Raw genomic sequence first — 27,742 nt, forward strand, 5'->3', positions numbered from 1 at the left:
TTATAATTCAAAGGCCTTTGTTGTTGTTTCTTTTGTCTGTAAAAACATCAGAGGTCTTCAAATCCAACCCACAAGCCCTTCCTGGTACAGCTTCTGGAATTATCTGTTAACATAGGAACTCAGCCCAGGACAGCTCAAATTCACACTAGCGTCTGACCCTTCTGCCCTGAGTTCTGAGTCTGAACAGAGAGACTGGACATATTTCCAGTTTCCACTGAGCTACAGAGACCTTTCTAGTGGGAGTATTCCTCTGCTTAGGCTCCACAGCCTTGGCTCAACATCCATGCCTTAGGCCAGTCTTAGGTTGGTCTCAACATTCAGGACCTGCTGGCCTGCTGGTGTGTCGGCCTGTTGGTATGACAGTCTCTGGTGTTGTGTAGTCTTTGTGAAGAAAGCACTTTTGCCTTCTCCACTCTGTCTCTGCCGGCACAGCTCCAGTCCTCCTACTCTCACAGCCGCCACAGCCAAGCTGCTGTGGCATACTCTGGTCATACCAGCTGCAGCCCACCCTTGTCTTGGACTGTGTGCTCCAAGGGCAAGGCATGGAGGCCCATTTAGCTGAATCCCCCAGTCTGAGTTGGTTCCCCTCAGGAGACACCTCCCATCCCTAAGCACTGGTGTCCACAATGCACTTGAGGAACATTGTGTCATCTTTTACGTAGGCGTGCTTGGGTGACTGCAGCTTGCTGAGGGGGAAGAAGAGTGGGCAGCCACTGGCCACATTGGTCTCACTCTGTGGCCGCTGGAAGGAGGCCGAGCTCAGGTCAGGCCTGAAGGCATCAATGGCGTGCTCACGGTTGTTCTGGTCAAGCAGCATAAAGGTGACCTGCAGGGTAGGAGCAGGTGAGAGGTCAGACCTCAGGGAATAACATTTGTTTCCATGGAAGCCCAGTGTTTGGGCTCAGAGGGCTCCATGCCCAGAGGCTGTACCTCTGGCCACGGAGAGGAGGCACCCCCCCATTCCATATGGAGAGGAGGCACCCCCCCATTCCACATGGAGAGGAGGCACCCCCCCATTCCACATGGAGAGGAGGCACCCCCCCATTCCACATGGAGAGGAGGCACCCCCCCCATTCCACATGGAGAGGAGGCAGAGGTGGAAGGGATTTCACATCTGTCCATGGGGTAGAAGGAACATCTAGTACTGTGGCAACTTCAGGGTTTGTCTATCACTGTCCCACCCAGTGGGAATTGTGTGTGTGTGTGTGTGTGTGTGTGTGTGTGTGTGTGTGTGTGTGTGCATGCAAATCAGAGATCACCATCAGGTGTCTTCTTCAATTGCTCTCCACAATATTATGAATTATTATTATTATTTTATTCAGACTTGGAGATCATTGGTTAAGCTCCACTGTCTGGATAGCAAGCCCCAGGGTTCCTCATAGCATCTCCTTCCCGGTTCTGGCATGGCAGTCCCCACACCTGATTTTGGTGTGTGTTCTGGGGAATTTAATTCATCTCTAGGCTCATGGCAGTGGGGGTTCTGATGCTGCAGTTAAACTGGCTGCTGAGGCTAGGGTGCACCGACAAGGTTGCAGGTCTCGGGCACCTACCACGTGTCAGCTTCTGCTGCGACCTCCTGCTGCCAGGCAGAGAAGCAATAGCAGACTGGGGCGGGGGGCTTCTATCCAAGCCTTGGGACTTCCACCAAGCTTGTGGTGTACCCAGAGCAGATCATGTACCTCCCTGAGAAGTGGATCACCTAGCATGACACAAACAATGCCCTGGCACAAGCCCTTGAATGTACCCCAGGAAACACAATGCTTCTCATTACTGAAGCCATTGTTGAACTTGCTGACACTAGAATTCCTGGGGAGGGCTTTAAAAATCCCCGTGCTTGGGTCTTCACCCTCTTCCAGAGTGTTCTGCTCCAGACACTGCAGCTCTGCACAGAGCATTGGGAGCCTCGGCCACTGCATTTGCACTCAGCTTCATTTTATAAAAGGAAATTGATTACAGTAAGCACAGGAGACTTGCCCAAGCCCCAGGTTCATAGCAAAAGCCAGCACTAGGACCCAGGTTACCATGACCTCCCTAACCCATCTTCTCCTGGGTCCATACCTTGTTCCGGAATGGCCAAGGCAGGAGAGCATCATACTCTCCTCTCATGATCACGATGAACAGGGACAGGTGGGTCTTCTTGCCTGAGCCATCCCCATTCAGGTACAACCGCAGACACAACTTATAACCATACTTGGCTGTGTAGAAAGCTGAAAGGCAAAGCCAGTGTCAGCACATGGCAACAATCCAGTGTTGGGCTTTGTAGATGAGGAGATGGGGAGCAGCAGGCAGGGGGCTGAGGACAGTGGGGGGTGGGGGGAAGGTTGGAGCCCAGCTCTCTTCTCCAGGAGAGTGCCAAGGAAGGCCATGCTCTTGGAGGTGGCCTGGCTGAGGGGTCAGTCTCCTGATCCCAGAGGAGGCTCCCACTCGATGACTGGCTAGGCAGTGGGGTTGATCTGGCATCTGTGGTTTTAGCACTTCCCTGAGTGCCATGCTGCTTGCCTCACAGTCATACTTGGGATCGACCGTTGTAACCAACCCTCAAGTAACTAGACACTGAACCTAGGAAAGGAGGTGGATGGGCACTGATTTATTTGCTGAGGCAGAATCAGGGTTAAGGACCAGGTTTTCCAGGTCTTGGCATTGATTTTCTCTGCTGCCCAAAGATTGGGTCCTCCCTGGAGGCCAGTGTGAGAAGGGGACTTTTTGGTTCTGCTATCAACCCTTGGGAATGGCCCCAAGAGGCAAGTCATCCCTGATGATCAATCATGAGGGCCTATGTGGCTCTCTCCCTGATGGTACATCCTTGGGCAGAGCTCTGTGCCTAGTTCTAAGCAGCCCCCTGCTGGGGACCCCTCATCCTTGGCTTCAGTTTATTTGCCTATAAAACGAGGCTGTGAGGGCAAACACTTGCCAAGGCTTTCAGATGTCACATCCATGGATGGCCTGGTCCTGGCAGATGGTGTGCCTTAAACAGACCCAGAGCTGCATGTAAATATTATATGTATGCCATTGATATGTACACACACACACACACACACACACACACACACACACACACACACTCACACACACACACAGACACACACGAGCATTTTGTTACCAGTTAGTGGATAACAATAACTACCAAGTCATTACTCTGTTATGTCACTGTTCTCAACAAGGGACCCAGAAACAAGGAAGAACCACTCAATTCACTGATGCCCATAGTCTTCCCACATGCACACGGCTCTCCAGGGCCTGACTCAGTCCTCTGCCTCTTACTGCAGATCGTGGGCTGAAGAATGCCACCGTCTGCACCTCTTTGCCGAGTGTGGTTGACATCTAGAAAGGACAGAGGGTTGCTGCTGCAATGGCAAGTGCCATAGCTCAGAGAGTACAGCCTGTGTCTCCCTCATCACTGGCAGGGACCCCAGCTTGACTCAGCATGGCTGTTCTGGCTTCTTGTCTCCTGGGCTCCCTGGGGCCTGTCTCTCCTACCAGTCTCTGTGCCCACAAAGAGTTACCTGGAGAGAAGAGGCTGGCTGTCCTGCCACACATTGACTCGTGACACCGTCTGGTGACATTGGTGATCTTCCACAGGAAGGTGCCATCAAAGGAGGCCTCCTCCATGAGTCGCAGGCTCTGCTCAAGCTTGCCCAGGACCTGATCTTTTTGGGCCAGGGTCTGCTGCAACTCCACCACCTGCAAGGAAGGCTGGTCAGCCAGAGATACCCAGCTTGGGGGACTGGTGGCGATAGTGGAGCATAGGGATGCATCACCTCAGAGACGCTTTCCTGACTAAGCATCACTCAGTGCCTGTGCCTGTCCCATGCTTGGAGTCCCTTTCTCTCCTTGCTCCCCTGGTCAACTCCTAGCCACTCAGCAGGAGTCCAGCTCACATATCCCTTCCTGAAAAGCCTCCAGTCATTGTCCTTGCTGGCTAGGCTACCTCACTGTGTTTTACAGCTCTTATGATGACATCCATCCTTCTGTCTGGGCTGTCTCCCCATGGCAGGCTCCTGTCCTTTTTGTGCCCATACCTAGCATAGTGCCCAGCTGCAGGAACAAAGCCAGAAGTCTGATGGTGAGATGGGAACCCTCACTGCCTTCAGGGAACCTGCTTTATAACTGGGGCATGGGTGTAAATGGTATAAACCGAGGATCTGCCTGGCCATTTGAGCCCAGTGCCTGACCTGCTAGTAGGTTTCCCCAAAGAAACCTGAGAGGATAAACTTGAGCTGTGAGAGAGAAAGAAGGTGAATGGCTCAGACCTAATTGGCCAGGTGTGGTACGGATGGAACTAAAGGAGGCAGGGAAAGAATGTTGCTGTTTTTAAAAAGTGTCAGGAACCTGGTGACTGGCTACATTAGGAAAAGTGTAATCTCTGGAATAGAGGGTAGACTGAGAACTGTGGGCTTGTCAGTCTGCATGTGGGCTCTTGTAGAGCATAGAGAGTGTCATGGCCCACCATGTTCTCAAGAGCAGAGGGGGCACTGAAGGTATACTAGGATATGAGCACTGACTGCTCTGGAGAGCAGTTGTGGGGACAAGAAACCAGTTGCTCTGAGGGTCCTGAAGGTCACAGTCAGGAACAATACAGGGGAAACGGAGCTTTATGAAAGCAGGAACTTTGTAATAATGAAACTGCCCAACAATGGCTTGAGTGGAGGGAGCCAGTGGATGGAGAGTTCTGGGTCAATTCTAAACAGAAGACCTGAAGCACTGGATAGCATGGCATTGGCTTTTCTCCAACCTTTGATTCAGGATCTTCCCTGGGACACAGGAGAAGGGCTAGGATGGGGGCAACGGTTCTGAGCAGGATGATTGACTAGAAGGCTGGATGGCATAGGTGCTTCCTGAGCCGACGCCGAGAGTACATGCCCATCTCACTCACCCTCTGCTCCAAGCTCAGGATGAGCTCTCGGTCCAGCTGGCTCTGGTGGATGGAGGCGGCCAGTGCCAGGTGGGACGCCTCTACCTCCTTGTTGAGGACAGCAACAATGTTCTCAAACACTCGCAGCTTCTCCTCCAGCTGAGCCAACTGCTTCTCTTTCAGGAGGTGCCACAGGGCCTGTTCATCCTGGCTCTCACAGCAAGGTGCCCGGTAGCAGTCTACCTCCAGGTCCCCAGTTGCTTCCACAGCTGCCTGAAGCTGCAACTCTGACAGGTTCCGCTCCAGTGCCATGGGCGTGGAGCCCAGGTTGGAGCCTGGCAAGGATTTCCACTCTTTTAGGCGCCCCAGCATCAGGTGTAGGTGAGAGGCCTGGGAAGTGGCCTCATGCTCCTGAATGGATTGTGGGCTCCCCTGATGAGAGAGTGAGAGTCATTAGTGAATAGTGAAGTGGAATGAGACCCTGGGGACTATCAAGGAGACATGGCGTCAAAGGCCACCAAGCAGAGCCAGAACCATTATCCCAGCAAAGGGAAGGGGCTGTCTGTATGGGGAAGAGCAGGAGTGGAGCCATGTGCAGGAAGACAGTCCTTAGATACTTCCACACAGCTAATGTGTCCCAGTCTCTAGTGTGACCACCATCCTGCCCTGCCCTTGAGCATAATGACAATTCAGGACCATGGAGAGGGGTGTGGGGACACACATTTGAGTGATGCTACAGGGTTTAGGTGAGGCTTTAAGAAGAACTTCCCACAGTACAACAATGACTTAATAGCTGCATTTGTTGCTTGGTAACTCATTAGCATAGGAGACTCCAGAGGAGTAGCTTGGTGTTTCGGGAGGGTTTGGAGAGGGAGAGATGGGGCTGGGGGCGGTGGCTGGGACCATGGGCAGATTTGGCATGCAGTCACTTACCTTGAAGAAACAGCCAACACCTGCAAAGGGACACATGACTTCAGCCTCAGGCACCTCAGGGTGAACCTGGAAATGATAACTGTGTCACTGGATGCTGGAAGGCACCCTCAGGGCCACCCCAAGGACTCCCTCAAAGTGACAAGAGCCAACAAGAACAAACTGGTCAGAGACAGGACTGGTCCACTCTGTTCTGTCTATCTGTTTGACTCCATTCCACCTTTGAAGTTTCGACTCTTCTGTAATTGTTCTACAGAAAGAGGACCAGAGCCCTTCTGTCATTTGGAACAATACAATCTTTTCTGTCAGGACAGAGTCCACACATCTCTGGAGCCAGCCCTCACTCTTCAGCTTCAGATGCTGAAAAAAAATACTTCACAAAAAAGAGCTCCATGAAGGCAGAGTGTTCCTGTAACCACAATGAAAGAGCACCATTCCCCATCTGTCAGGGTGGCTGAGATAGAGTGACAAGGCCGGCCCAGCAAGGACATGGGGCCACAAAAGCAAAAATAGTATAGACACCTCAGAAAACTTGTGGAAGTAATTTATTTAATAATATTTTTTTTAATGCAGGCTCTCACCATGTAGCCCTGGCTGGCCTGGAACTTGCTATGTAGAAGAGGCTAGCCCCAAACTCACAGAAATTTTCTTGCCTCTGTCCCCCAAGTGCAGGGACTAAAGGCATGAGCCATCACACCCACTTCTGATCCTCCTGCCTCATTTCCTGAGTGCTGAGTATAAACATGTGTCACAAATCTTGGTTTATGAGATACAGGGAACAGAACCCTGGGCCTTGTGTGCATACACATCTTTGTAGACATAACTTTCTGTTGAATAAATTCCTGGGAGTGGAATATGTGGGTTATCTGTAGGTTGATTATACGTTATAAGCAAGTTATTTAAGTAAGTAGGCTTGGCTTTTTGTAAAATACTCCCATAGCACTGGGAATGTAGCCCAGTTGGTGGTATGGACTCCAGGATGTCCTTCAGAAGAAAGTTTAGGGGAGGCAACATAATCCTGACAGGCAGTTGACATGTTGCCCGTCACCAGTCTGGACTTGACTGTGTGTGCAGGGAATGACCAGCTCTTTGTGGGACTGGAGAATTTGCCATCTCAGCAGTGGGGAGTCACCTGATTTTGTGACTTTATCCAGGACTTTATCAAATTGTACTCTTAAAATGAGCACATTTTTTTCCTACATGTAGATGATAGCTTGATTTTATGAGAACTTTTTTTTTTTTGACAGAATAATCAAAGGGGCTTAGGACGAGATGAGGGGAGGCCAGAGGGCTTCAGGGTTGAGCAGGGACAAAGTCACAGGGTTTGTTTTTCTCAAAGCTGATTCACACAGTTGGTTTGGGACGAAGAGCCTAGCCTAGCAAAGGCTCACCCACCTGCCCTACTGCCCTCTGCTACAGACACAGGCTGTTCCCAACCAAGAATAGGAAACTGATGTTTAATGCGGACAGGCAGAGGGTAGTCCTGACAGGGAGACACACTGGCTTTGGGAATCTGCCTCAATACATCCTCTCCTACAGGTCACTATTGTCTCAGGGACACCAGATGCCATGTATTTCTGACCTAGGATGCCCTAGGGCCCCATGATTCTATGTTCATGGTTCCCATCCTTTGTGGCTTGAAGTTACAGTCCCCAGAGGCATAAGGAAAAGGAAGTGGGGCAGCTAACACTAGAATTCTGGCATTGCCCACACATTGGGATGTACCATGGGCAAGCAATGCCTACGCACTGCATGAATGTCTGGCTTGTCCTAACGATGAGGCATGCACGGCAGTTTACTGTGACTACCCTCGAATGCTGACAGATGGGCAGGGGTAACTCAAGAGGTCTTCTGAAGCCCTAGGGTTAGCCAGGCTGTCAGCTCTGATCACCTGTCACCCACTCTTTACTGTGTACTTGGGGTGTGGGCTCCAAGAGGATATATATATATATATATTCTGTTGCTGCCACATTACCTCGTCATGGGATGGGAGAGTTACTAAGTTCTCCAGGTTTAGTTTCCCCAACTGTGAAATAAATAACACTAACCCATCTTATGACTATTATAAGATAATGAGGTAATATATGTAAGTGCTCATATTGTTACCTCTTGTAGCTGTGACAATACTAAATGGTTTAACGAAATACAAGCTTACAATCTCACACTTCTGAAGGCTAGAAGACCTACTACGAGGGTACTGGCAGCAACATATTCCTCTGGAATGCAGCCCCTGGCTTGAGGGTCCTCTCTCCATCGTCAAAGTCAACATCCCCTTCCCATTGCCCATGGATGCTTGTCTTCTCATGAGGACCCTGTGGTTATACTGTGCTCACCCAAGCAGTCCAGGGTTCTCACCCTACCTTGCCTTCATGCCTACAGAGTCTTTTAGGCTTTGTCATTCATGACTGCTCCTGCCAGGTTCATATGTCATGTACAAAGCATTTGGGGGCCAATTTTCCACTCGAAGTTGAAATGGAGAAAATGCCACCAGTCTGGAGCATGAGGTTGTAGTCTGGCTTTGCCATATGATTTAAGTTCAGGAACCAGCATCTCCTTTGCTCTGGGCCTTCATATATTACCTATTAATAAATCAAGGGTACTAACAGGGTGCCGCTGGAGTGCTAAGATTATAGACGAAAACTTTCACATTTAGGAGTGTGAGGGTGGGGAGTCACACTGGTTAGCACACTTCAGAGAGCACGTGTCACATTTAGGAGTGTGAGGGTGGGGAGTCACACTGGTTAGCACACTTCAGAGAGCACATGTCACATTCAGGAGTGTGAGGGTGGGGAGTCACACTGGTTAACACACTTCAGAGAGCACGTGTCATATTTAGGAGTGTGAGGGTGGGGAGTCACACTGGTTAACACACTTCAGAGAGCACAGACACACTGGGGAGAGATGCAGCAGGGACATGGTTAGTGTTTTCCCACACACTGGGACCCTGGGAACAGAAGACCGGCATTCCTTGAAGGAAGTCGGTTTCAGCTCAGTACAAATGACAAAAGAAGTCACAGGAGCAGTCAGAACCTCCCCTCCCTCCAGCATGTGGGTTCCCTGTTTTGAAAAGACATAACCCCAAACTGCAGGAGCCCACTAAATGTACATGCTGGAAGTTAGACTAGACAGCTTAAACTCCTGTCATTTGGGGTTCTAGAAAAGGTCATGACAGCCGGGAGGCAGAGGCAGGTGGATCTCTGTGAGTTTGAGGCCAGCCTGGTCTCCAGAGTGAGTGCCAGGATAGGCTCCAAAGCTACACAGAGAAACCCTGTCTCGAAAAACAAAACAAAACAAAAGAAAAAAAGAAAAGGTCATGACATTATCATGAGCCATGAACCTCAGAGGGAAGAATGTGAGAGAAACAGTTTCCTTCTGGGAGAGCAGAAGAGGACATCAGATACCCCATATTATCGCTCTCCACCTTGAGACTCTGTCCCTTGAGACAGGGTCTCTTACTGAACCTAGAGCTAGGCTGGTGGACAACAAGCTCCAGCGATCCTTCTGTCTCCACGCCTCACATTGTTGGTGTGACAAGTAAGTATGCATGGCCAAGCCCAGTTTCCCCCTTTTTAACAGGGGTTCTGGAATTTGAACATGGGTCCTCATGCTTACAAAGCAGAAACTCTTATCTTCCCAGCCCTTCTCCAGCTACCAGCTCCTGGTTTGTCTCCTACCCTACTGTTGATTGTCCAGGAAGGTCATTCCAGGGAAGAATGGCCTCTCTGTTATCATTGATCTTCTAATATTTGCTTGCTATGTTGGTAACTAGCTGATGCTTCTGGGCCCTACATAAGGAGATGGTGATCTTTTACAGACTCAGGGGAGTACAGACTGATAGAAGCTGGCATGGGGAGAGTTTGTGGGATGGGCACCTGGGGCTGAAGTCAGCTGCTCTCCAGCTTGGCCTCCATGCCCAGATTTTGTCTCCTAGGTGCTGTCTGACATGCAGACAAAAAGTTGGGAGTTATCACATGCAAAGGCCTGGCTTAGTCACTTTCCTTAGGTTAAAAGTCCCCTAAAGTTCCCATCAGGGGCAGGATCAGAGAAGTCCCTGTGTAACTACCCGGTGGCCCATGCAGGCAATGTGCTTAACCATTGAGCCACCTTTGCAGCCCCTTATTTTGTTTGTCTTAAGGCAGGAAATTTCAACTTGTGCTCTTGCTGAGCCCTGGAAGTACCTAGAAGCTGAGACAGGAGAAAAAAATGGGATAATATTGTTTGATGTTGGGTCGTAGATGCCACAGTAAAGAGAGAAGCTCTCCAAGATACTGTCTTTACTTTCCAAAGGAGCAGAGGGGTTCAACCTCTTGGAAAAGACTGACATCCAGCTAGCTCACTTTAGTTACTTTATTCAAACATACAAGGTTAATAGGGGCTAGACAAGGTTCCAACTACCAAAGTCATCTTGCTATGCTGAGGACAACCCACACAAATCCAAGTCCCTTTTGACTATGGCAGTGATAATCAAAAGTAACAACTCAGGTCTGCCAGGAGCATCCTAGGATCAGGGTTGGTGCAGCTGCAAGCTCTCATGTAACACCAGTGCAGACACTCCAGAGAAACAACTCTTCAAGGTTTAAATAGTCTCAAAACAGTTTCTCAGCCTTGACTGATTAACCCAAACATAGCAAAGGCTTTGCTGAAACATTTCTCTCAAAGTCAGACACGAAGGCCTTACTACACATGTCACTTAAAGCTAGAAATAAAGGCCTTACTACTATACAAGTCACTCACTCGGCTCCAGGCACTCCTTCCACCCAAGCCTTCTGTTTGTATTTGGTTTTATCTTGATGAAGATGAAAAAAACTAAAGATGCTAGATTAAGTGACATTGAAGTATATCTGACCCATATTACCTAACATTTATATAAGTGGCATGTTTTAATTTTGCTAAGAGGAAAGAACAAAACGAGGCTTGGAAAGCACAGAGCTCATTTCCTGTGCCGCACATGTAAGGCACAGAGGCCACACAGTAAGGTGTCTGTCTGTTCCCATGTGGAAGCTGGTCCAGAGACAGCCAGACAGGGAGGCTCAGCAGTTCTTCCAGGGAAATTAACTTGATCCTCATTATTATTCTCTAAGGACACACAGGAGGGGAGGTTGCTGTAAGATGGAAGGGAAGGCTCTTCAATCAGCTCTGGGCAGGGCAGGAAATCCCCACACTCTCTGAATGACAGGGACTGGTGCAAAGGGGGGGGGGGAGAACGTTATAGAGCCAACTTAGTGTCTTCATTTTACCAAGGGAGAAATGGCGTGGAAACAGATTTGCCTCCAGCCATTCGGGACTGAGGGACATAAACCCATGTCTGCATACAAAGGTCTGGATCCATGGGTCACTGTTCACTGCTGGAGGGAGCTTTGACTGAAAGCAGCTTCAATTGTCTCACTTTGGGGACAGAGAGGATGACCAAGCAGAGATCCCCATGTGTCTTCCTCACCTGTCATCCCAGAGGTCAGGTTCACATAGTGACTCCTATATGGTTGGACTTTTGGACCCACACAGGTTTTGTGTGGGATCTTAATTGTGAGATTAACATAAAGATTGCTGTCTTTGTTCTGTATCTGGTAAAAAGGTTTACCCCAAATTATTATTTACTTTTATGCCACTTCACAAAGATATAAAGGATGACACAACCTTGCAGAATAAAGGTTGACTCTCTAAATGGAGACAAGTTAGCTTGTAACACTGAATATGTTTCTATAGTTTTATCATTTCGTCATGAGCTGGTGGGAGCTACACAGGTACCCTCCCAACCTTTCATCTTGGTGGGGAGGGATGGACCAGATGTCAAGGCTGTTGCATAAGCATGTCTCTCTGGCCCCTTCCAAACATCCTGGACACACAGCTTGGCTCACACAAGAGGTGAGCTGAAAATAGCCTCTCTCTTGATCAGGAGCTGGCTGAATTTCTCAAGTAAGCTGCTGGAGAGTATATTTTGGGGTCTTAAAATTTCTGTTTTGAGGGGCTGGAGAGATGGCTCAGAGGTTAAGAGCACTGACTGCTCTTCCAGAGGTCCTGAGTTCAATTCCCAGCAACCACATGGTGGCTCCAAACCCATCCGTTATGAGATCTGGTGCCCTCTTCTGGTGTGCAGATATACATGGAAGCAGAATGTATATATATAATATAATAAAAAAATCTTAAAAAAAAGATGTCCTGTTACCAAACACTTAAGAGGACTTTACCACCAGTGGGCACCACATTACTTGGTGGCAGCATGGATCCAACAACTTTCAGAGCTGGGGCAATAAAAATGGCACCTCCACCATGAAACTAATCTCTCAGAGAACCAAGGGGGGCTGCCAATGCCACATGCTAAGCTGAACTATGCTGAGGACTAATATAACACAATACAGATACTCAGTAAAAGACAGATCCAGATTGAAAACAAAATTTCTGTTTTGAGTGCTCAACTCTGCCACTGTAGGGAGAAAGCAGCCACAGGTAATATGTGAGAGTGAGGGTAGCTAGATACTAGCAAAATTTTATTTATGGACATAGAGTTTGCATGTTACAGAGTCTTTATGAGTTCCTAAATACAATTTCTTCCATCAATTAAAAACATAGAAACCATTCTTATCCTGTGGGCTGTATATAAAACCAGGATATGGGCTGGCTTTGGTCCAGTTCCAGTTTGTGGACCCCTGTCTAGAAGGTGATTCCAATTCTAAATGGATCAGAGGCTGCCAGATGGCTTAGGGAAATGTGCTGCCATCACTGTGAACACCTGTGCTGCCATCACTGTGAACACCTGTGCATCTCTGCCTTGCTGGAAGTGAATTCACTGCAGGCTCACGACAAAGCAAAGATACACCTGCACATCAGGGGCCACATGGGCAACTGCCCACTTTGCCTCTACCTGGACAAGTCTCTCTCTCTCTCCCTCTCCCTCTCTCTCTCTCTCCCTCCTTCCTGCTTTCTGTGGAGGCCAAAGGACAACCTCAGGAGTAGTTTCACTGGTACCTGCCATCTACCAAATTTCTTTTGGAGACAAGGTCTCTGGTTTGCCAGGAACTCACTATGTAGGCTAGGTTAGCTGGCCAATGAGCCCCAGGGGTTCATGTGTTTCCTCTCCAGCACTGGTATTGCAGGTGTCATCATATACAGCATTTATTACATGGGTTCTAGTGACCAAACTCAGGTCCTCACAGACTGAGGCGTCTCATCAGTCCCCAAAGATGGCCAGATCGTCTTTCCTGTCTATGCTAACATACCTTCTCCTGAGTCAGAAGGCTTCCTGGGCTCACAGGTTGGAGGCTGTCTGCTCTGCACTTGGAACAGATCCGATCCTCACCATCTCTGAGGAAACATGAACAAGATTCTCAAATAAGGAAGGTACTGCACCTTGCTGGCACCTGCCATCCACCACCTGCCATTTTCTTGATAGATGTCAAAGCCCAGACCTTGCCTCTAGCAGTAATTCCATGATCCTGAAGCCCCCTTGTCAAAGCTTCAGAACCACAGGCTTCCACTGCTTTCTGGAGCTAGCAGCAAGTTGCTTCAGCAGCCCTGCCTGCCTTGACCTCCTGGTGCCTTTCCTCACCCATGTAGTGTGATTATGAATGTCTCACTGTAGAAATGCCCATCCAAGTGCCTGGTTACAGAGTCTGCTGGAAGAATCATCCCATACACTGACTTGCAGAAGTTCTGAATCCTAACACTTTAGTCTCAAGGGTTTAGGCAAGGGATTATGGGCATGGAACTCCCATCTGTTCTTCTCAGTACCAATTATGCAGTTCTGGCCTCTTATTTTTGGCTTTGGCAGGTGATCTTGGCCTTTTAGAACAGGAAGAGGACCCAGGGTCTGTCTACTTGGAACCGGTGTCAGAACTGGACCCCCACTGTCCGGACACCTGTGTAAGTAGTTCTGCCTCACAGGGAGTGCTGCTGACTCAGCCCGTTTCTAGGTGAGGAAAATGAGACCTCAGAGAATGGGTCCTGGGATGGGCCCTGGGGATCGAGGCACCTGAGGTGGGGACCCTGCACTCTCCAATCAGCTTCTGCTCCCTCCTCTGCCAGGTTTGGGGGGCGGTGCATGGGCTCAGAGCATTAGCTGGCTGGGAAGCCTAGTCAGTTGCAGCCTCCACCCGAACCCGGCCTTTCCACTGCTACAATCTCCCGCCCTGTTCCTGCAGCCTACCACTTATTCACCAAATTTGAACTTCTCATTTGACTGATTCAGTTTCCCCACAGTCTTAAGCTACAAGGTCCCAAAGAAAAGGTCATGCCTATGGCCCAAGGCGGTTTATGAGTGTCTTCAACAGGAAACTCACAGGAGGCAAGCGACTTGTCTCGGGGGCTTTGCAGTACTCATCTATACAATAGGGTGGTAATTGTACTGACCTCTGCAGACCAATCTGAGCACACAGGGATGGAGTGCTTGCCCACAGCAGGTGCACAGCAATGGCTTAGGGTGGGGTGTTAAGCTGCAATTGATGCAGTGAATCTCAGATGTTTACCCTTTAAGTGTAAATACACACCCTACTGCTTCTTTGCCCCAATTAACTGGGTTTAATAAAACAAAATAATGTCTTATCACAGTTTGGTATTTGCCAATGGGGCTACATTCACTATTGTAAGAAGTTTGGGGAATATTACTGATGGAGCCTTGTAACAAGTCTGTGAGGCAGAAGGCAACTCCACAGGCAAGAAGTTGGGGCTCCAAGACACCCGAGGTTGAAACCAGGCCACACAGCAGTAAGTGGCTGAGTGATGCTTAAAGTTCTACCTTAATAATGATGGGCAGACAGACCCATCTGCCCCCCAGCCAGGGGGCGGTGTCCGGAAGAAAAGAGTGGAAATAGAACTTCCCTGCTAATAGTCAGCTATCTTTCCAGCCCCCCTCCCATCAGGGGTCCCTCCCTAGCAATCCTTCCCACTGGCCCTTGGCTCTTTGGCCCCCTCACCTCAGCTTCTCAGAGAGACAGGCTGAGCAGCAGAGAGTCCTGGGCTCTGATGGGTCCTGGCAGGCAGCAGGGGGGCAACCAAATGGAAACTCATTTTCATCAGGAGCTGGACGGGGGCCACTGGCCGAGCTGGAGGCCATCTTGAAGTTTCAGGTGGCCAGAGAAGGTCTGTAAGTAGAGCAGAGGACAAGCCTTGTGGAGTCTGTAGAGAGAGGTGACCTTTCTGTGACTTTATCTTCTCCTCTCTGGCTGTGCAGTAGACGTCACATCTGAGTCACAGCAGGGATGGGGTAGGAATTACCCTTTGTGGTTAGAAAAAGCCCCTGGACAGAGACTGAAAACTTTTAGGAGTGTCCAGACATTTTTCAAAGTGAGAAAGAGCAGGAGACAGTCATAGGAAGAGAGCAATGCTACGGCTCTTCGGAGTCACGGTTCCCCTCCCTGAGAACCACAGGCTGCTGTTGGCTTCCTCTATCTCCTACCCAGGGCACCTTAGTGGAGAGGCCATGGTTGGTCACTTGTCTTGCCACCCCCCTCCATCTCTGAGCCATGTAGAATTCTCTGTAACAGTGTGGGACTTAGCTTTCTGATGGAAACCGCAAGGGTTCTGAAAGCAGGTTCAAAGTTCAAGTTCTGGGACCTCCAGGGTATTTGGGGGCCTTGGGTAAATACCTCTTTCTTATACTGTCACTCAGTTACCCTATCTTGAAAAAAAAACGAATTGCAACGAGTCATCTCTAGGGCTTATGACTGGGGACCCTATGACTGAGGCAACCAGAAGGCAGCAGGAAGGTTTCTGATGGCCCCACCCTGCCTGTGCATTGTGTATCAGTCATGATGGTGACAGATGGACAGGGCCTACCCCTGCCTTGAAGTCCAAGGCCTTAGCATCACAGACGCTGCAGAACCCTCTTCCTAAGCCCCACTCAGGAAGTCATAGGTGGTTGTGTATCTGGTCAGGAGCCACTATGTCCCTGTTGAGAACAAAGCACTAAAGAAGTCCAGGCTCAAAGGGATTTGCTCTCGGTCACCAAGCAGACTGTAGCTCCATGTGCGCATGAAGGATAAGCATGAAAAAACAGAACTCTGGTCAGACATTGTGTGCTGGGCAGAGTTTTCCTCTGATCCTTACAATCCTTCTGCAGCCATGTACAATGAAGCAAGGCATGAGGCTCAAAGACACACAGCCTGAGATTGAGCAGTGGGATTGGAACCAGGTTCTGTGTTGTTCCACCATGGACAAGGTAAGAATAAGGAAGGCAGTATGGTAAAGTCTCAGAGCCTGGGATGTTAGTCAGAGCATCCAGCTTGTCTCAGACTGTCAAATGACAAAGATGGCCTCTGAATACCTTTCCACCCAACTGTAATGCTATAGGGTTTGTAGATAGAGACGTACATACTGCTTTCAAACCACGGGTCCTGAGCTCAGGCAAATCTGAAATGGGATCCTAGATCTGCCATGTGGTCTTTTAATGTTTATTTATTTTGAGACAGGGTCTCACTATGCAAGCCTGGCTGGCTTAGAACTCGCTCTGTAGACCAGGTTACCCTTAAACTCACAGAGATCCGCCTGCCTCTGCCTCCCAAGTGCTGGGATTAAAGGCGTGCGACACCGTGTGCCAGCATGCACCACTATGCCGACTCACCGTATGGTCAGCTCTGTTTCTGTAAAATGTATTTTACCCAATTGCCAAGATAGTCAAATGAGATGATGGGTGTTCTAGTTTCATTTCTCTTGCTGTGATAAAATATCCTGGCAAAAAGCGTCATGAGGTTAAAGTCCATCATTAGGAGGCAAGACTTGAAACAGCTAGTCAAATCACATCCACAGTCAGACACCAAGGGAGACAAATGCACGGATGCTGTGCTTTTGCTGGCACTCGGCTCAGTTTCTCTACTCTTATAGAGTTCAGGGTCCCCCTGCGTAGGGAATGGTGCAACCCACACTCTCCCACTGCACGCCTACAGGCCAACCCAATGTAGACAATCTCTGACGAGACTCTTCCCAGGCCTTGTCAAGTTGACAATTATAGCTAACCATCAAGTAGGTGAAAGTGTGACATGCTCCAAAAACTTTTGATACTTTACTCAGGTGATGACCATGCCCAACAGGAAAGGGGTTTAAAATGTCAAATTACACTTACATGGTGTTTTTGCGTCTCTCAGCTTCCTTGAGCCTCCCAAGTGGGAAGGGAAGTTTATACTCTGTGATCAGTGGCTCTCACCCTTCCTACTGCTTTAATACAGTTCCTCATATTGTGGTAACCCTCAACCATAAAATTATTTTCGTTGCTACTTTATAACTGTAATTTTGCTACTGTTATGAATCAAAATGTAGATATTTGATATGCAAGATATCTGATATTCAACGCCCAAAGGGGTCATGACCCATAGGTTGAAAACCACTGCTCCAGATAAACTCAACTGTCCACCACCCTCAGGATGATACCAGAACATCTGGTGGCTGTTGACACTGGGCTTCTGTTCTCAACTGAGCTCTGCCCAACCTGCTCTGCTAATGACCTTGAGTCTATTTCCCCACTCTCAGAAAGGCATTCCCTTAACGGCTCAGCCCCTCCTGCACCTCTGCGTGTCCCCTTCTTCTGTTGTGCCCCGCCCCTTCGCTGATTCCCCATCTACAGCCCCTTTCCACTAGCATCAACATATCCCTGTAGGACTATAGAGTAAGATAACAGGCACTACTGTTCAGTGCTGTGTGTTAAGTAGTTTGTTTTTCTTTGTACTGGGACAAAACCCAAGGCCTGGCACGAGTTCTTGCCTACTGAGTCACATCTCCAGCCTTGTTTTAAGTACTTTTACACACATCTCATCAACATTTCCCTTCAATCTTTGGAGGTCCCTACTTTATAGCAGAGGGACCCAAGGCACAGATAAGTGCCTTGCTTAAGACCTCACAGCTAGTGAGCCAGGAAGGACAGACCTGCTTTTTAAATGAACTTGGCCCTTATCCCAAATTCCTCTTCCATATCTACTCTCTCTTCACTACGCGGTGAAATTTTTAGAGGACTGTTCACACAGCTGCTGAAACTCCAGGGGACCTACTTAACCACGTTATAGGCTCCCATGCTGTCAAATGCTCTGGGCCTGCCTTAGTTGCTGTCCTGTCCTATTGGAAGTGGGCCAGAGGGCTCTTGGCCCTTCATTCATGCCAGCACCTTCCTTCTCTCAGTCAGGAACTCTTCAGAGTTGATTCTTGCACCACGGTGGTTCTTCATGGGTCTCTTTCCCACCTCCACCCTTTTTGGTCCCATTTCCTCTGCTCCCAGTACAGGGAATCTCTATGCTCAGGAGTAGCAGTTGTGTCAGCCTCCTGGTCTTGGGCGGGGGAGGGGTGAACACACCTGGGCCACACCCACTTCCCCTGGAACATCTCAGTGACAGTGCCCAGATTGAGATCCCATGGCGCACCTACTGCCCTTAGCCTGGGCATGCCGTCGGGCTCCTGCCTGAGGCCCCCTGCTCTCCTGACCCTCTTTCCTTGGGCAGGTAACTGTCGACCTGCCAAGTCACGTCAGGACGAGATCAGAGCTGAGAGCAGAGCTTGGGTGATAGTTTCGGGACCAGGGCACCTCTTGGGGAGTGCAAGGGGCCTAGGACCCTGGAGGATTTTGCAGCGCGAACCTGTCCGATGCTCGCATTTGGGGATCTGTCGGTGCCAAGTTACCAACCTGCGCGCCTTGCCTTCTCTCTCACCCGTGCTGGGAGCGTTCTCGGTGCTGAGAAACCCGCTAGCAGACAGAAGCCGAGGAAAGCAGTGTCTGGGCGAGCGGGTGGGGCTGGGCTGGGCTGTTTCCCGAGGCTGGCCGGGGGCTGGACGAGCGCTCCTCCCAAGAGGAAACTGAGACCCAGATTGTATCTGTTTGGGGTCGCGGGTGCTAGCTGACTTGCAGTCCTGCAGTGACTGTACATGTGAGGTACTCAGTATAGCAAATGCAGGGGCACACACACAGCTTTGAGCTCCAGTCTGAAATCCTGCCAGGCAGGAGAGGAAAAGCAGCAAGTCTGAACCTTGACTTTAAGCCTGACCTCAAGGTTGTAAAAGCTCTTTGACTCACACCTGGTAGATGTTTTTACTTTAAGAAGCTCAAAACTTGCTTCCATTGGCACAGTGTCAGAAGCCCAAACTCTGACCTGTGGCTCCAGTGCACTGGAAGCTTTTTGTGCCCAGAAATCTTTGGAATAGTTTGTTTCTGGTTCCTAGACTTTGGTGGTCTGTTCCCCATTATTTTGTGCAACCCTGGAACCTAGCAGTGTCAGGATACAAGTTTAGTTTAAAAGATAAAACCAAATCAACCAAACAAAAAACTCAACTTGTATTTTTTCCAGCCAGCAATCTCACAAGGATGCCTTCTGCATGCAAATGTCTAATGGCCCCCTGTCCTGATGGCTAGTGGGTCTCCACCTGACTAATTTGGTTGGGCTGCTCAAAACTTTAACTTGACTTCTAACTGGATCGACTTGTTCATTTATTTGTTTGTTTGTTTATTTATTATTTATTTATTCGAGACAAGGACTTGCTGTGTAGCCTTGCTGACTCCAAACTTTAAGTCATCTTCCTGCCCTAGCATCCCCAGTGCTAATGTATTATAGGCACACGCTGCTGGGTTTTGTTTTGGACATGGAGGTGTGTTTGTCTCAACTGAAGGCAGGCCTCTCTGGCTGCGGGTTTCTAGCAGTCTGGTAATACTGTAGGACTGGGCTGGGCATCTAGCTGGCTAGGGAAATAAAGACCTTTGGGGTTCAACTTGGAAGGGGGAACACCTGCATGAAGACAAGTACTGTGTTTCAGGAACCCCCCCAAAACACAATCTCTGTGATCTGTGTAAGCATGGTGTGAGGCACTCTCTGAGGTTTTCCATTCTTCTGCTTTTAATACTTTTGTTTTTTGACAGGGTCTTGACATATAGTCCAGGCTAGTTTAGAATTGGTGATCCTCTGGCCTAGGCCTGGGTTTCACAGGCATATGCCACTCAGCCTAGCTTGGGCCTTTCAATTCTAATAGTCAAGGATTCTCGAGTTCCTTGTGCTCCTGATATTAAAAGTGCACTTGGTGAAGTGACATTTCTCAAGGCCCTTGGCTCTGTAAGAGCCACTCTCTAGTCCCACCTCTGTCCCACCCCCTCTTCCTCTCTGCCCCAGGGTAAAGAGAAAAGAGCAGGCGTCCTGACCTCACACTTCGTGTGCCACATCCTGTTTTCAGATCAGTGAGTTCATTTGCTGGAAATTTACCAAGGGAAATAGTTTAATTTTGGAAAGTACCAAAAACTCATCTGTAGTCACCCCGCTTAATTTTGGGGGCTCTTGAAATAGAGGGGGCACCACCGGAGGACCACTAAGTGCCCAGGGAGCAGCCAGGGAGCAGAAATTAAAAGCCAAATCTGGAGATGCTTCTGTTTCAGAAATGAAATAAACCTTTTGGAGACCAACCACCTATACCCAGGGCACTTGCTTTATTTTTCTAAGAAATTTCAAAAGAGGAATCATCTCCCTGGCCAAGGTCTCTGATCTGGTGGTCTATGGCTGGGGTTGTGATGGGGGACTAAGGAAGCAGACTCAGGTTGAGGGGTGTGGCTTAGCTGATAGGGTGAGCTGAGTAGGCATGAGGCTCTGGGTTCACTCCCCAGCACCACGGGAAACTGGGCTTGGAGGCAAACACCTGTAATCCTAGCACCCTGAAGATGGGTGAAGGGGATTGGAAGTCCCAGGTTATCCATGGTTACACAGAAAAGCAGTGATTATGTGTTTCTCCACCCTTTTCCTTCTCACCCACACCTGGTCCTTTGGATCTCAGAGGCACTCACCACAGGGGTTTCAGACTGTCTCAGTTCCCCAGTAGTCAGACCTTTGGCACGGAAGGGGACTGGCTCCACAGCCTTTGTAGTTGGGGACACCTGTGAAGCAGTTCAGGCCTGAAGGGCAAGGGGAATTCTGGGTAACTAACAGGGTATGTGTCACTGTGCAGTGAAGAGTACAGGGCACAGATGAATACACTAGAATATGCTTCCAAGTGTCTGGCCTGTTAGAGTAAGATTTATGGCCTAATCCTAGGGTTCAGAGTGGGAAACTGTTGAAAACTGAGAAGGTCCTAGCTGATGAGGGCTGGGATAAAAAGCACTGTGTGGTCATCCCCTCCCTCGCTCAGATCTGTACAGTGAGCCGGAAATCAAGGAGTCTTCTGTTTTGTTTTATATTTTTCAGTCACACAGTGGTTGTTTTCTGGGAAGGGAGGCATGAATGAAATGAACGTCAGAGTTGCAATGTAGATGTAATAGCTCTCTGTGTGTGATGTGTGTGCAGGTGCATGTGTGGGTAGAGTTCAGAGGTCAGTTTTGGGTTTCATTCTCCAGGAGTTGTCCATCTTGTTTTATAGAGTGGAACCTGGGGCTGGAAGATTAAGATAGGCTGGCTGTGAGCAAGCTCCAGGGATTTGCTTCTCTCCTATTTCAGCTCGGAAATACAAGTGCATAGCACCAGGCTGAGTGTTTTTGATGTGGCTTCAGGTGGTTGGACTTAGATGCTCAAGTATGTATGGTAAGTACTTCACTGACTGAACTATCTTTCCAATTCTAGTTTATAGATTTTTTTTTTTCTCGAGACAGGGTTTCTCTGTGTGGCCTGGCTGTCTTGGAACTCACTCTGTAGACCAGGCTGGCCCTGAACTCACAGAGATCTGCCTGCCTTTCCCTTCCAATTATTATTATTATTATTTGTTTTTTTGAGACAGGGTTTTTCTGTATTGCTTTGGAGCCTATCCTGGCACTCGCTTTGTAGACCAGGCTGGATTCAAACTCACAGAGATCCACCTGCCTCTGCCTCCCGAGTGCTTGGATTAAAGGCTTGCGCCACTGACGCCCAGCTAGAATTATTTATTTTTTAAGGCAGAAGATGGCCTTAAAATGTAGAATATTTTAATTTTTTTTAAAAAATTTAAATTCGTTAATTACTACTCATATTTACATATCCATCCTCTATTCCCTCACCCTCCCATCTTCCCATGTTCCCCACCAACCCCCCCAACCCACCCCCCAACTCCTCTCCAGGGATAGTGAGGCCCTCCACCAGGGACCTTCAAAGTCTGTCATATCGTTTGGGGGAGGCCTAGGCCCTCCTTGCTGTATCTGGGCTGCAACAGTATCCCTCCATAGGGAATGGGCTCCCAAAGTCCATTTGTGCTCTAGGGTTGAAGACTGGCTCCACTGTTAGAGGTCCCATAGACTGTCTTGGCCTCCTAGCTGGCACCCACGTTCAGAGGGTTTGGTTTGGTCCCCTGCTGTTTCCGCAGCTTTATGACTAAGGTCTCCATGCTCTCACTAGGTCAGGTCCAAATAAGATTTTAATTAGGCAAAGATGTGTTACGCTTATTTATGCTGCGGAATATTACTTTAACTGTGTAAAGGTGAGTTACATTTGTTTCTGATGCATTGTTTAATTATGTAAAGATGTGTTGCATGTTTCTCCTTGCCTGCATAAGGCAACTGATCGATCTAATAAAAAGCTGAACAGCCAATTAGCTAGGCAGGAGAAAAGGTAGGCAGGACAGCCAGGCAGAGAGAATAAATAGGAGGAGAATTCTAGGTTAAGAAGAGTGAGCAGAAGAGGAGAAAGAGGGAGATGCCTGGGGCAAGAAGCCAGGCAGACGCCAGCCAGGAGACACAGAGAAGGGCAGAAAGTAAGATATACAGAATGAAGAAAGGTGATAAGCCCCAAGGCAAAAGGCTGATAAGAGAAACAGAGTAATTTAAGTTAAAAGAACTAGCCAGAAACATGCCTAAGCTAGGCCAAGCATTCAAAACTAGTAATAAGTCTTTGTGCCATGATTTGGGAGCTGGTTGGTGGACTAGAAGAAAAAGCTGGGTTCACCTTAGAAATCACAAAACATACTGGAGTTTTCAAACTTTGTAGATCTTGTTTCCATACACACACTAAAGGAGCCCAAATACACAAAGTGGATGGGAGGAGAGAGACTTTAAGCAGACAGGTAGCCAGGAGCCTGTCCCTTTGTCCCCACCTTGATCCTGGTTCAACCCCCCCCCCCTCATCAACACATCAAAATAGTGCCCAGAATTCAATGTTCTCAGGTCAGATGTGGAAGGGACTCTGTGTGACTGGTCTGCCTCTGCTGCCCCAGACACCCACCCTTCTCCCCTGACAAAAAGCACCTTCACACATGTCCTAGAGTTCATGACTGAGTTGCTACAGAAGTAAACAGTGGTGTTTCCCAGTTTATCCAGACTTAGACACCTGTGTACCCTTCTTCCCTCAGTGAATACTAACAAGATTGCTGGTAAAATGTTTACTTCTGGGCCAGTGAGCCGGCTCCACGGGCGAAGGCTTGCCACCAAGCCTGACAAACTGAGTTTCATGGCTGGGAGTTACATGGTGGAAAATGAGGACCAGCCTGAACCTGATCTTCATGTTTGCCATTGTGGGGTGTATGCGTGTGTGTACATGTGGTCATGTGTGTGTGTGTGTGTGTGCACACGCATGCACATACACAGACAAAAATAGATAAATGTTTTACTTGAGGAAACAACAGTTAAGGATATGTAATCATGATTAGAAAACATTAAGTTTGTCTTTGATGTCACCCTTTGGGTGTTGTAAAGTTAGAGGCAATGTTCTAGTAAAACACATAAGAAGAAAAAGAAGTCTGGGTTTGTTGAAGGCAGAGTCTGTGCCTGGTGACTCTCCCTATGGCAACAGAGACAGACTCTGAGTTTAACAATACCCAAGCACTACACTGTTCTCTGCATTCTAATCACTGGCCCCCTGCCGTTCCCCAGATGGCTGCTGACTGGGCACTCTGAAGGCAAAGTGCATGTCATAGCAAGGCCATTGGCTTTCAAGAGTAGATGGCAAGGTCCAGGAGAAGATCTTGCCAAATAGGGGCAACCCTGAGATGCCCACAATGGGGAAGGCTGTAACCTAATCCACTTCTCTTTGCCCATGGGCCTTGTTTTGAGTCTATTTTTGCCAAGTGTCAACCCATTCATTGGCTGTGGAAATCAAGGCTGTCCTCCATGGGTGGGATGGGAGCAGGGGCCTCCTAATTACTGCCCCCGACTAACTGCAGGTGTGCCTTTCCTGGCTATTGACTAGTGCAGAAGAAAGGGTCAACGATTTAAATCAACTTAAGTTGGCATCTGGTAGGAGAGTGATGCAGCCCGGTGGTCCTGGGGGAAGAAGACAGGGTTATTAACCAGGGTTCTGTAGAGCAGGGTTCTCAACCAGTGGGCTATGATCCCATTGGGAGTCAAATGACCCTTTGCAAGGGTCACCTGACACCATCAGAAAACATAGATGTTTACACTAAAACTAATAATGGTAGCAAAATTACTATATTTTATGGTTGGAGGTCACTACAACATGAGGAACTGTATTAAAGGGTCACAGCTTGAGGAAGGTTGAGGATCACGAATCTAGAGGAACAGAACAGATAGAATGAATCTATATGTAGAAAAAGGGGATTTATTAAAATGGTTTACAGGCTGTGGTCCAGCTAGTACAACAATGGCTGTCTACCAATGGAAAGTCCAAGATCCAGTGGTTGTTAAATCCTCAAGACTGGGTTGTCTTAGATTGTCTTCAGTGTACACCAGAATCCCAAAGAAATAGGCTCTAATTAAGTGAAGGAATGGACTTGCTAGAGAGGGAGGGAGAGAGAGAGAAAGAGAGAGAGGAGAGAGAGGGGAGAGAAAGGAAGAGAGAGGAGGGAAACAGGAGAAAGAGAAGAGAGAGAAGAGAAAGAGGGGGAGAGAGAATGGGAGAGAGAGGCACAAGAGAGGGATGAGAGAGGGGAGAGTGAAAGGGGAGAGAGAGATGAGATAGATGAGACAGATGGGGAGAGAGGAGAGATAGGAGAGAGAAGAGAGAGTGGAAAGAGAAGAAAGAGGAGTGAGATAGGAGAGACAGGAGACAGAGAGGGGAGAGAGAGGGGTGAGAGGAGAGAGAGAGGATAGAAAGAGTGGTGGGAGAGAGTGGGGAGAGAAGGTAGAGAGAGAGGAGAGAGAGGAGTGATCGAGTGAGAGATGAGCGAGAGAAGAGAGAGAGATTCTTCCATGTCCTTTATACAGACTGCCACTAGACGTGTGGCCCAGATTAAAGGTGGGTCTTCAGGCCTCTAATAAACCTGCTGAATAAAATCCCCACAGATGGCCGCACAGCTGAAGGTCTATAAGGAATCACCCAGGTGTGAGGAGGGCTGTTTCTCAGAAACTCTCCCTTCAGGAATGGGGGAAAGTTCTCTCATCCCTGTGCTATGTGTCCCCCTCAAGAGTGGGAGAAGTTTCTCAACACATTCTTCATTATTCAAACCTTGTGGCCAGGGAAGGGGTGCAACCTACCTGTTTAGGGGTTTGCTCTCCATGCTGGACATGCAGTGGTACCAGGACATGGTAAGAAGATGCTGGAAGGTTCTAAAGGCCTAGCTTTTTGAACTACGGACTTACACTTTTTTTTTTTTTTTTTTTTTTTTTTTTAATCTGAGGGAAGCTCATGCAAACCTTCCTCTGATGGATTCCTCTCACAGCTCAAGCTAGATGAATTCCCAGCATAAGCTGAGACTCGGGAGCAGGATGCAGGCTGAGAATCAGGACAGCGGCCTGGCCTTTGCTCTTCAAAGAACCCGAAACCAGGAGTCAGTCTGGCTGTGAAAGTGCTCAGCCTTCCTGACTTCTTTGCCTTACACAGGGGAAACAGGAGCCCAGAGAGAAAACCCAGCTCGCACGGTCTGGTCCATTGCCTTTTTTCCCAGAATGTCTCAGCAATACCCTATGCTTTTGTGATGCGTGCATTCCTGCTCAGATGGAGACCCATTTCTTCAGAACAGGTATGTCTCTGAAGACCCCTGTACACCCCCAGCCTACCTCTTGCATGCAGTGGGGCTCAATTAATATTTATTGACAGGGTTGGATTTGTCATCCTAAGAGGACCCAGTGACACTAGCAAAACATAATTCCTGTATTTCTTATTTGTGGACTTCCAAAATGTATTTAACAGACTAATTTTTAAAAGAGGCCTAAATAGTTTCTGGGGAGACCATCATCTACTCTATTTCAGACCTCTTTCAATATTGTGTGTGTGTATGCATCCATATGTTTATATGTGCATGTATGTGTGTGGGAGAACACAAAAGCCTGTGGATGCCTGAGGCTGGTGTTCGGTGAGGCCATAATTACTCTCTGCCTCATTTATTTTGAGAGGAGGTCCCTCACTGAACCTGGAGCTCATGGATTTGGCTATGTGGCCAGCACACTCCAGGGATCTACTTGTTGACATTCCCGGGTGGCAGCATTAGAGATGCCTGCTATTGTGTCCAGCTCTTAATGTTGGTCCTGAGGGTCCAAACTCAGGACCTCATGCTACCAAGGCAAGCGTTTTACCAACAGAAATCCCTCCATTCTCAGTTACTACTTTCTGTAACTAGTGTCCGGCTCACAGCCATAGACCCCCACAGTGGGCAGCAGATGCTCTCTGGCCTCTGTTGAGATCCTGGTCCTATCCTCCTTCTTCCCAGAGAACATGTCTGCTCACAAGCACTCCTGAACTGCTTTGGATCCCCTCCCCTTTGGGCCCTGGAAACCAGCCAGCATCGAGAGTGCCCCTGGGAAGGACACATCTATTCAGAAGCAGAAGCCTTGGTGTGCAGGCAAACACATGCTAATGTCTGCAGTACGCTCCAAAGGAAACTGGAAATCTGGATTTTTCTGCGAAATAATCTTGATTTTAAAAATACACCATGAGCAAAAGCAAAAGCCAAAACAAAACAAACAACAACAAAAACAAACCGCCTTCTCCACACTTCCTTTCTGTGGGTTACTGTGTGAGACCTCTGGTCTAGCCTGGCATCCCATAAACATGTCCTGAGTGAAGGTGTGAACATGCCACTTCACCCAGGGTGTGCTCATTCTCTGTGCGTATCCAGATGTGTTACACGATAGGGGCCATCACTGAAGGGAGCAGGCAAAAGCACCTTGGCCAAAGTGCTGCCATTTTGACTTCAGACACCATTTTACCAGCAGGGTGAGATAAAGTGCAGGTTCCCAAGCCCTAGGGGAGCTGAGAACTTTCCTGTAGCTAGCTGACCCATCTCCTCCCTAAACCATAGAAATAGTTCTTATTCATCTTTAGTTCTCTAGACACATTATGGCTGTTCCTAACCACAGAAAGAACAAATGAATCTGATTGGTTGGACTGAAAGCTTGCATTGTACAGGGGCTGACAATGATGGAACATTCAAGGAAGTCCCAATTTCTAAATCCTGATTGGTGAAAATTGTAACTGTAATTTTGCAACGAATGTTTGTGAATTTTGGGCTTAAATACTGGCATTTGGGGTTGCAGTTCAGCTCCCTGCGTCTGTCCTGTGGCCCTGATTGATCAGCTCCCTCTCCTTTCCCCTTCTTTTGTGCTGTCCTGAATTAAATCTTGCCTAGTAACCTCTTGTGTCAGCGTGGGTTGATTTGGAGCCTCCGACCATAACACACTGAAAACTGACACATGCATGCTATCCCCCAGGATAGGCTTTAGTACATATATTTCTCCTCTAAAAGGAGTGAATGTCAAGGAAATTGCCAAGTCATGCAGCTAGTGGGTGGCTGGATTAGAATACAGGTTATCTGATTACAAAGCCAGGGTCGGTCAATGCACTCCAGCTGCCTTCCAGACACCCACACTGAGATTGTCTGCTACTTTGCTAAGCCACATGAGTTTAAAGATGCTTTTTATTTGATTATTTTCCCAGCAGAACATAGAAATTATTCAATAAATAACTTGTGGGATTGTACCCACAGTTCCACACAAACACATGTCCAGACATGGCACACATAAACATACATAACCCTTCATGTCCAAAAGTGTGAGCACAAACATGCTCCGACATACACATCATTGCCCTCATCTCTCCCTTCTAGGGCATCAGAGTCTAAGATGGGCTTCCCCAAGTTCTTCCTGCCAGCCCCCTGCCACCCTGGCCCAGCCTTCCCCAAGAGTTTCCTGGAAATCTCGGTGTGACTGTGGCATTCTTTTTCTGTAAC

The 27,742-nt window shown here is 48.4% G+C and overlaps 1 protein-coding gene and 1 long non-coding RNA gene across 17 annotated transcripts; one reads left to right on the forward strand and one right to left on the reverse strand.

The window, feature by feature from the left end:
* Positions 1-18,505, reverse strand: Traf1 (TNF receptor associated factor 1). Of its 2 annotated transcripts, XM_027423697.2 has the most exons (8): positions 18,378-18,505; positions 14,689-14,856; positions 12,997-13,081; positions 5,786-5,851; positions 4,874-5,284; positions 3,504-3,681; positions 2,059-2,207; positions 1-826 (listed from the first exon to the last, which is right to left on the reverse strand). In XM_027423697.2, the coding sequence occupies exons 2-8, from the start codon at positions 14,826-14,828 to the stop codon at positions 608-610; spliced, it is 1,248 nt and encodes a 415-aa protein (XP_027279498.1). In that variant the 5' UTR covers positions 14,829-14,856; positions 18,378-18,505; the 3' UTR covers positions 1-607. The 2 variants fall into 2 exon arrangements, with proteins under 2 accessions (XP_027279498.1, XP_027279499.1); XM_027423698.2 differs by lacking the exons at positions 12,997-13,081; positions 18,378-18,505 and having other exon boundaries at positions 14,689-14,824.
* On the forward strand, positions 11,838-27,145 carry LOC103158718. 15 transcript variants are annotated; one of them, XR_004770451.1, is made up of 6 exons: positions 11,838-13,117; positions 13,548-13,689; positions 15,834-15,932; positions 21,080-21,240; positions 25,196-25,537; positions 26,225-27,145. It is a non-coding gene; the product is annotated as an uncharacterized LOC103158718 (long non-coding RNA). The 15 variants fall into 15 exon arrangements; XR_004770450.1 differs by having other exon boundaries at positions 11,841-13,117; positions 13,548-13,639; XR_004770452.1 differs by lacking the exon at positions 15,834-15,932 and having other exon boundaries at positions 11,842-13,117.
* Positions 27,146-27,742: the final 597 nt, after the last annotated feature.

Source organism: Cricetulus griseus, chromosome 6 (genome assembly GCF_003668045.3).
Source record: "Cricetulus griseus strain 17A/GY chromosome 6, alternate assembly CriGri-PICRH-1.0, whole genome shotgun sequence".
Taxonomy (NCBI): Eukaryota; Metazoa; Chordata; class Mammalia; order Rodentia; family Cricetidae; genus Cricetulus; species Cricetulus griseus.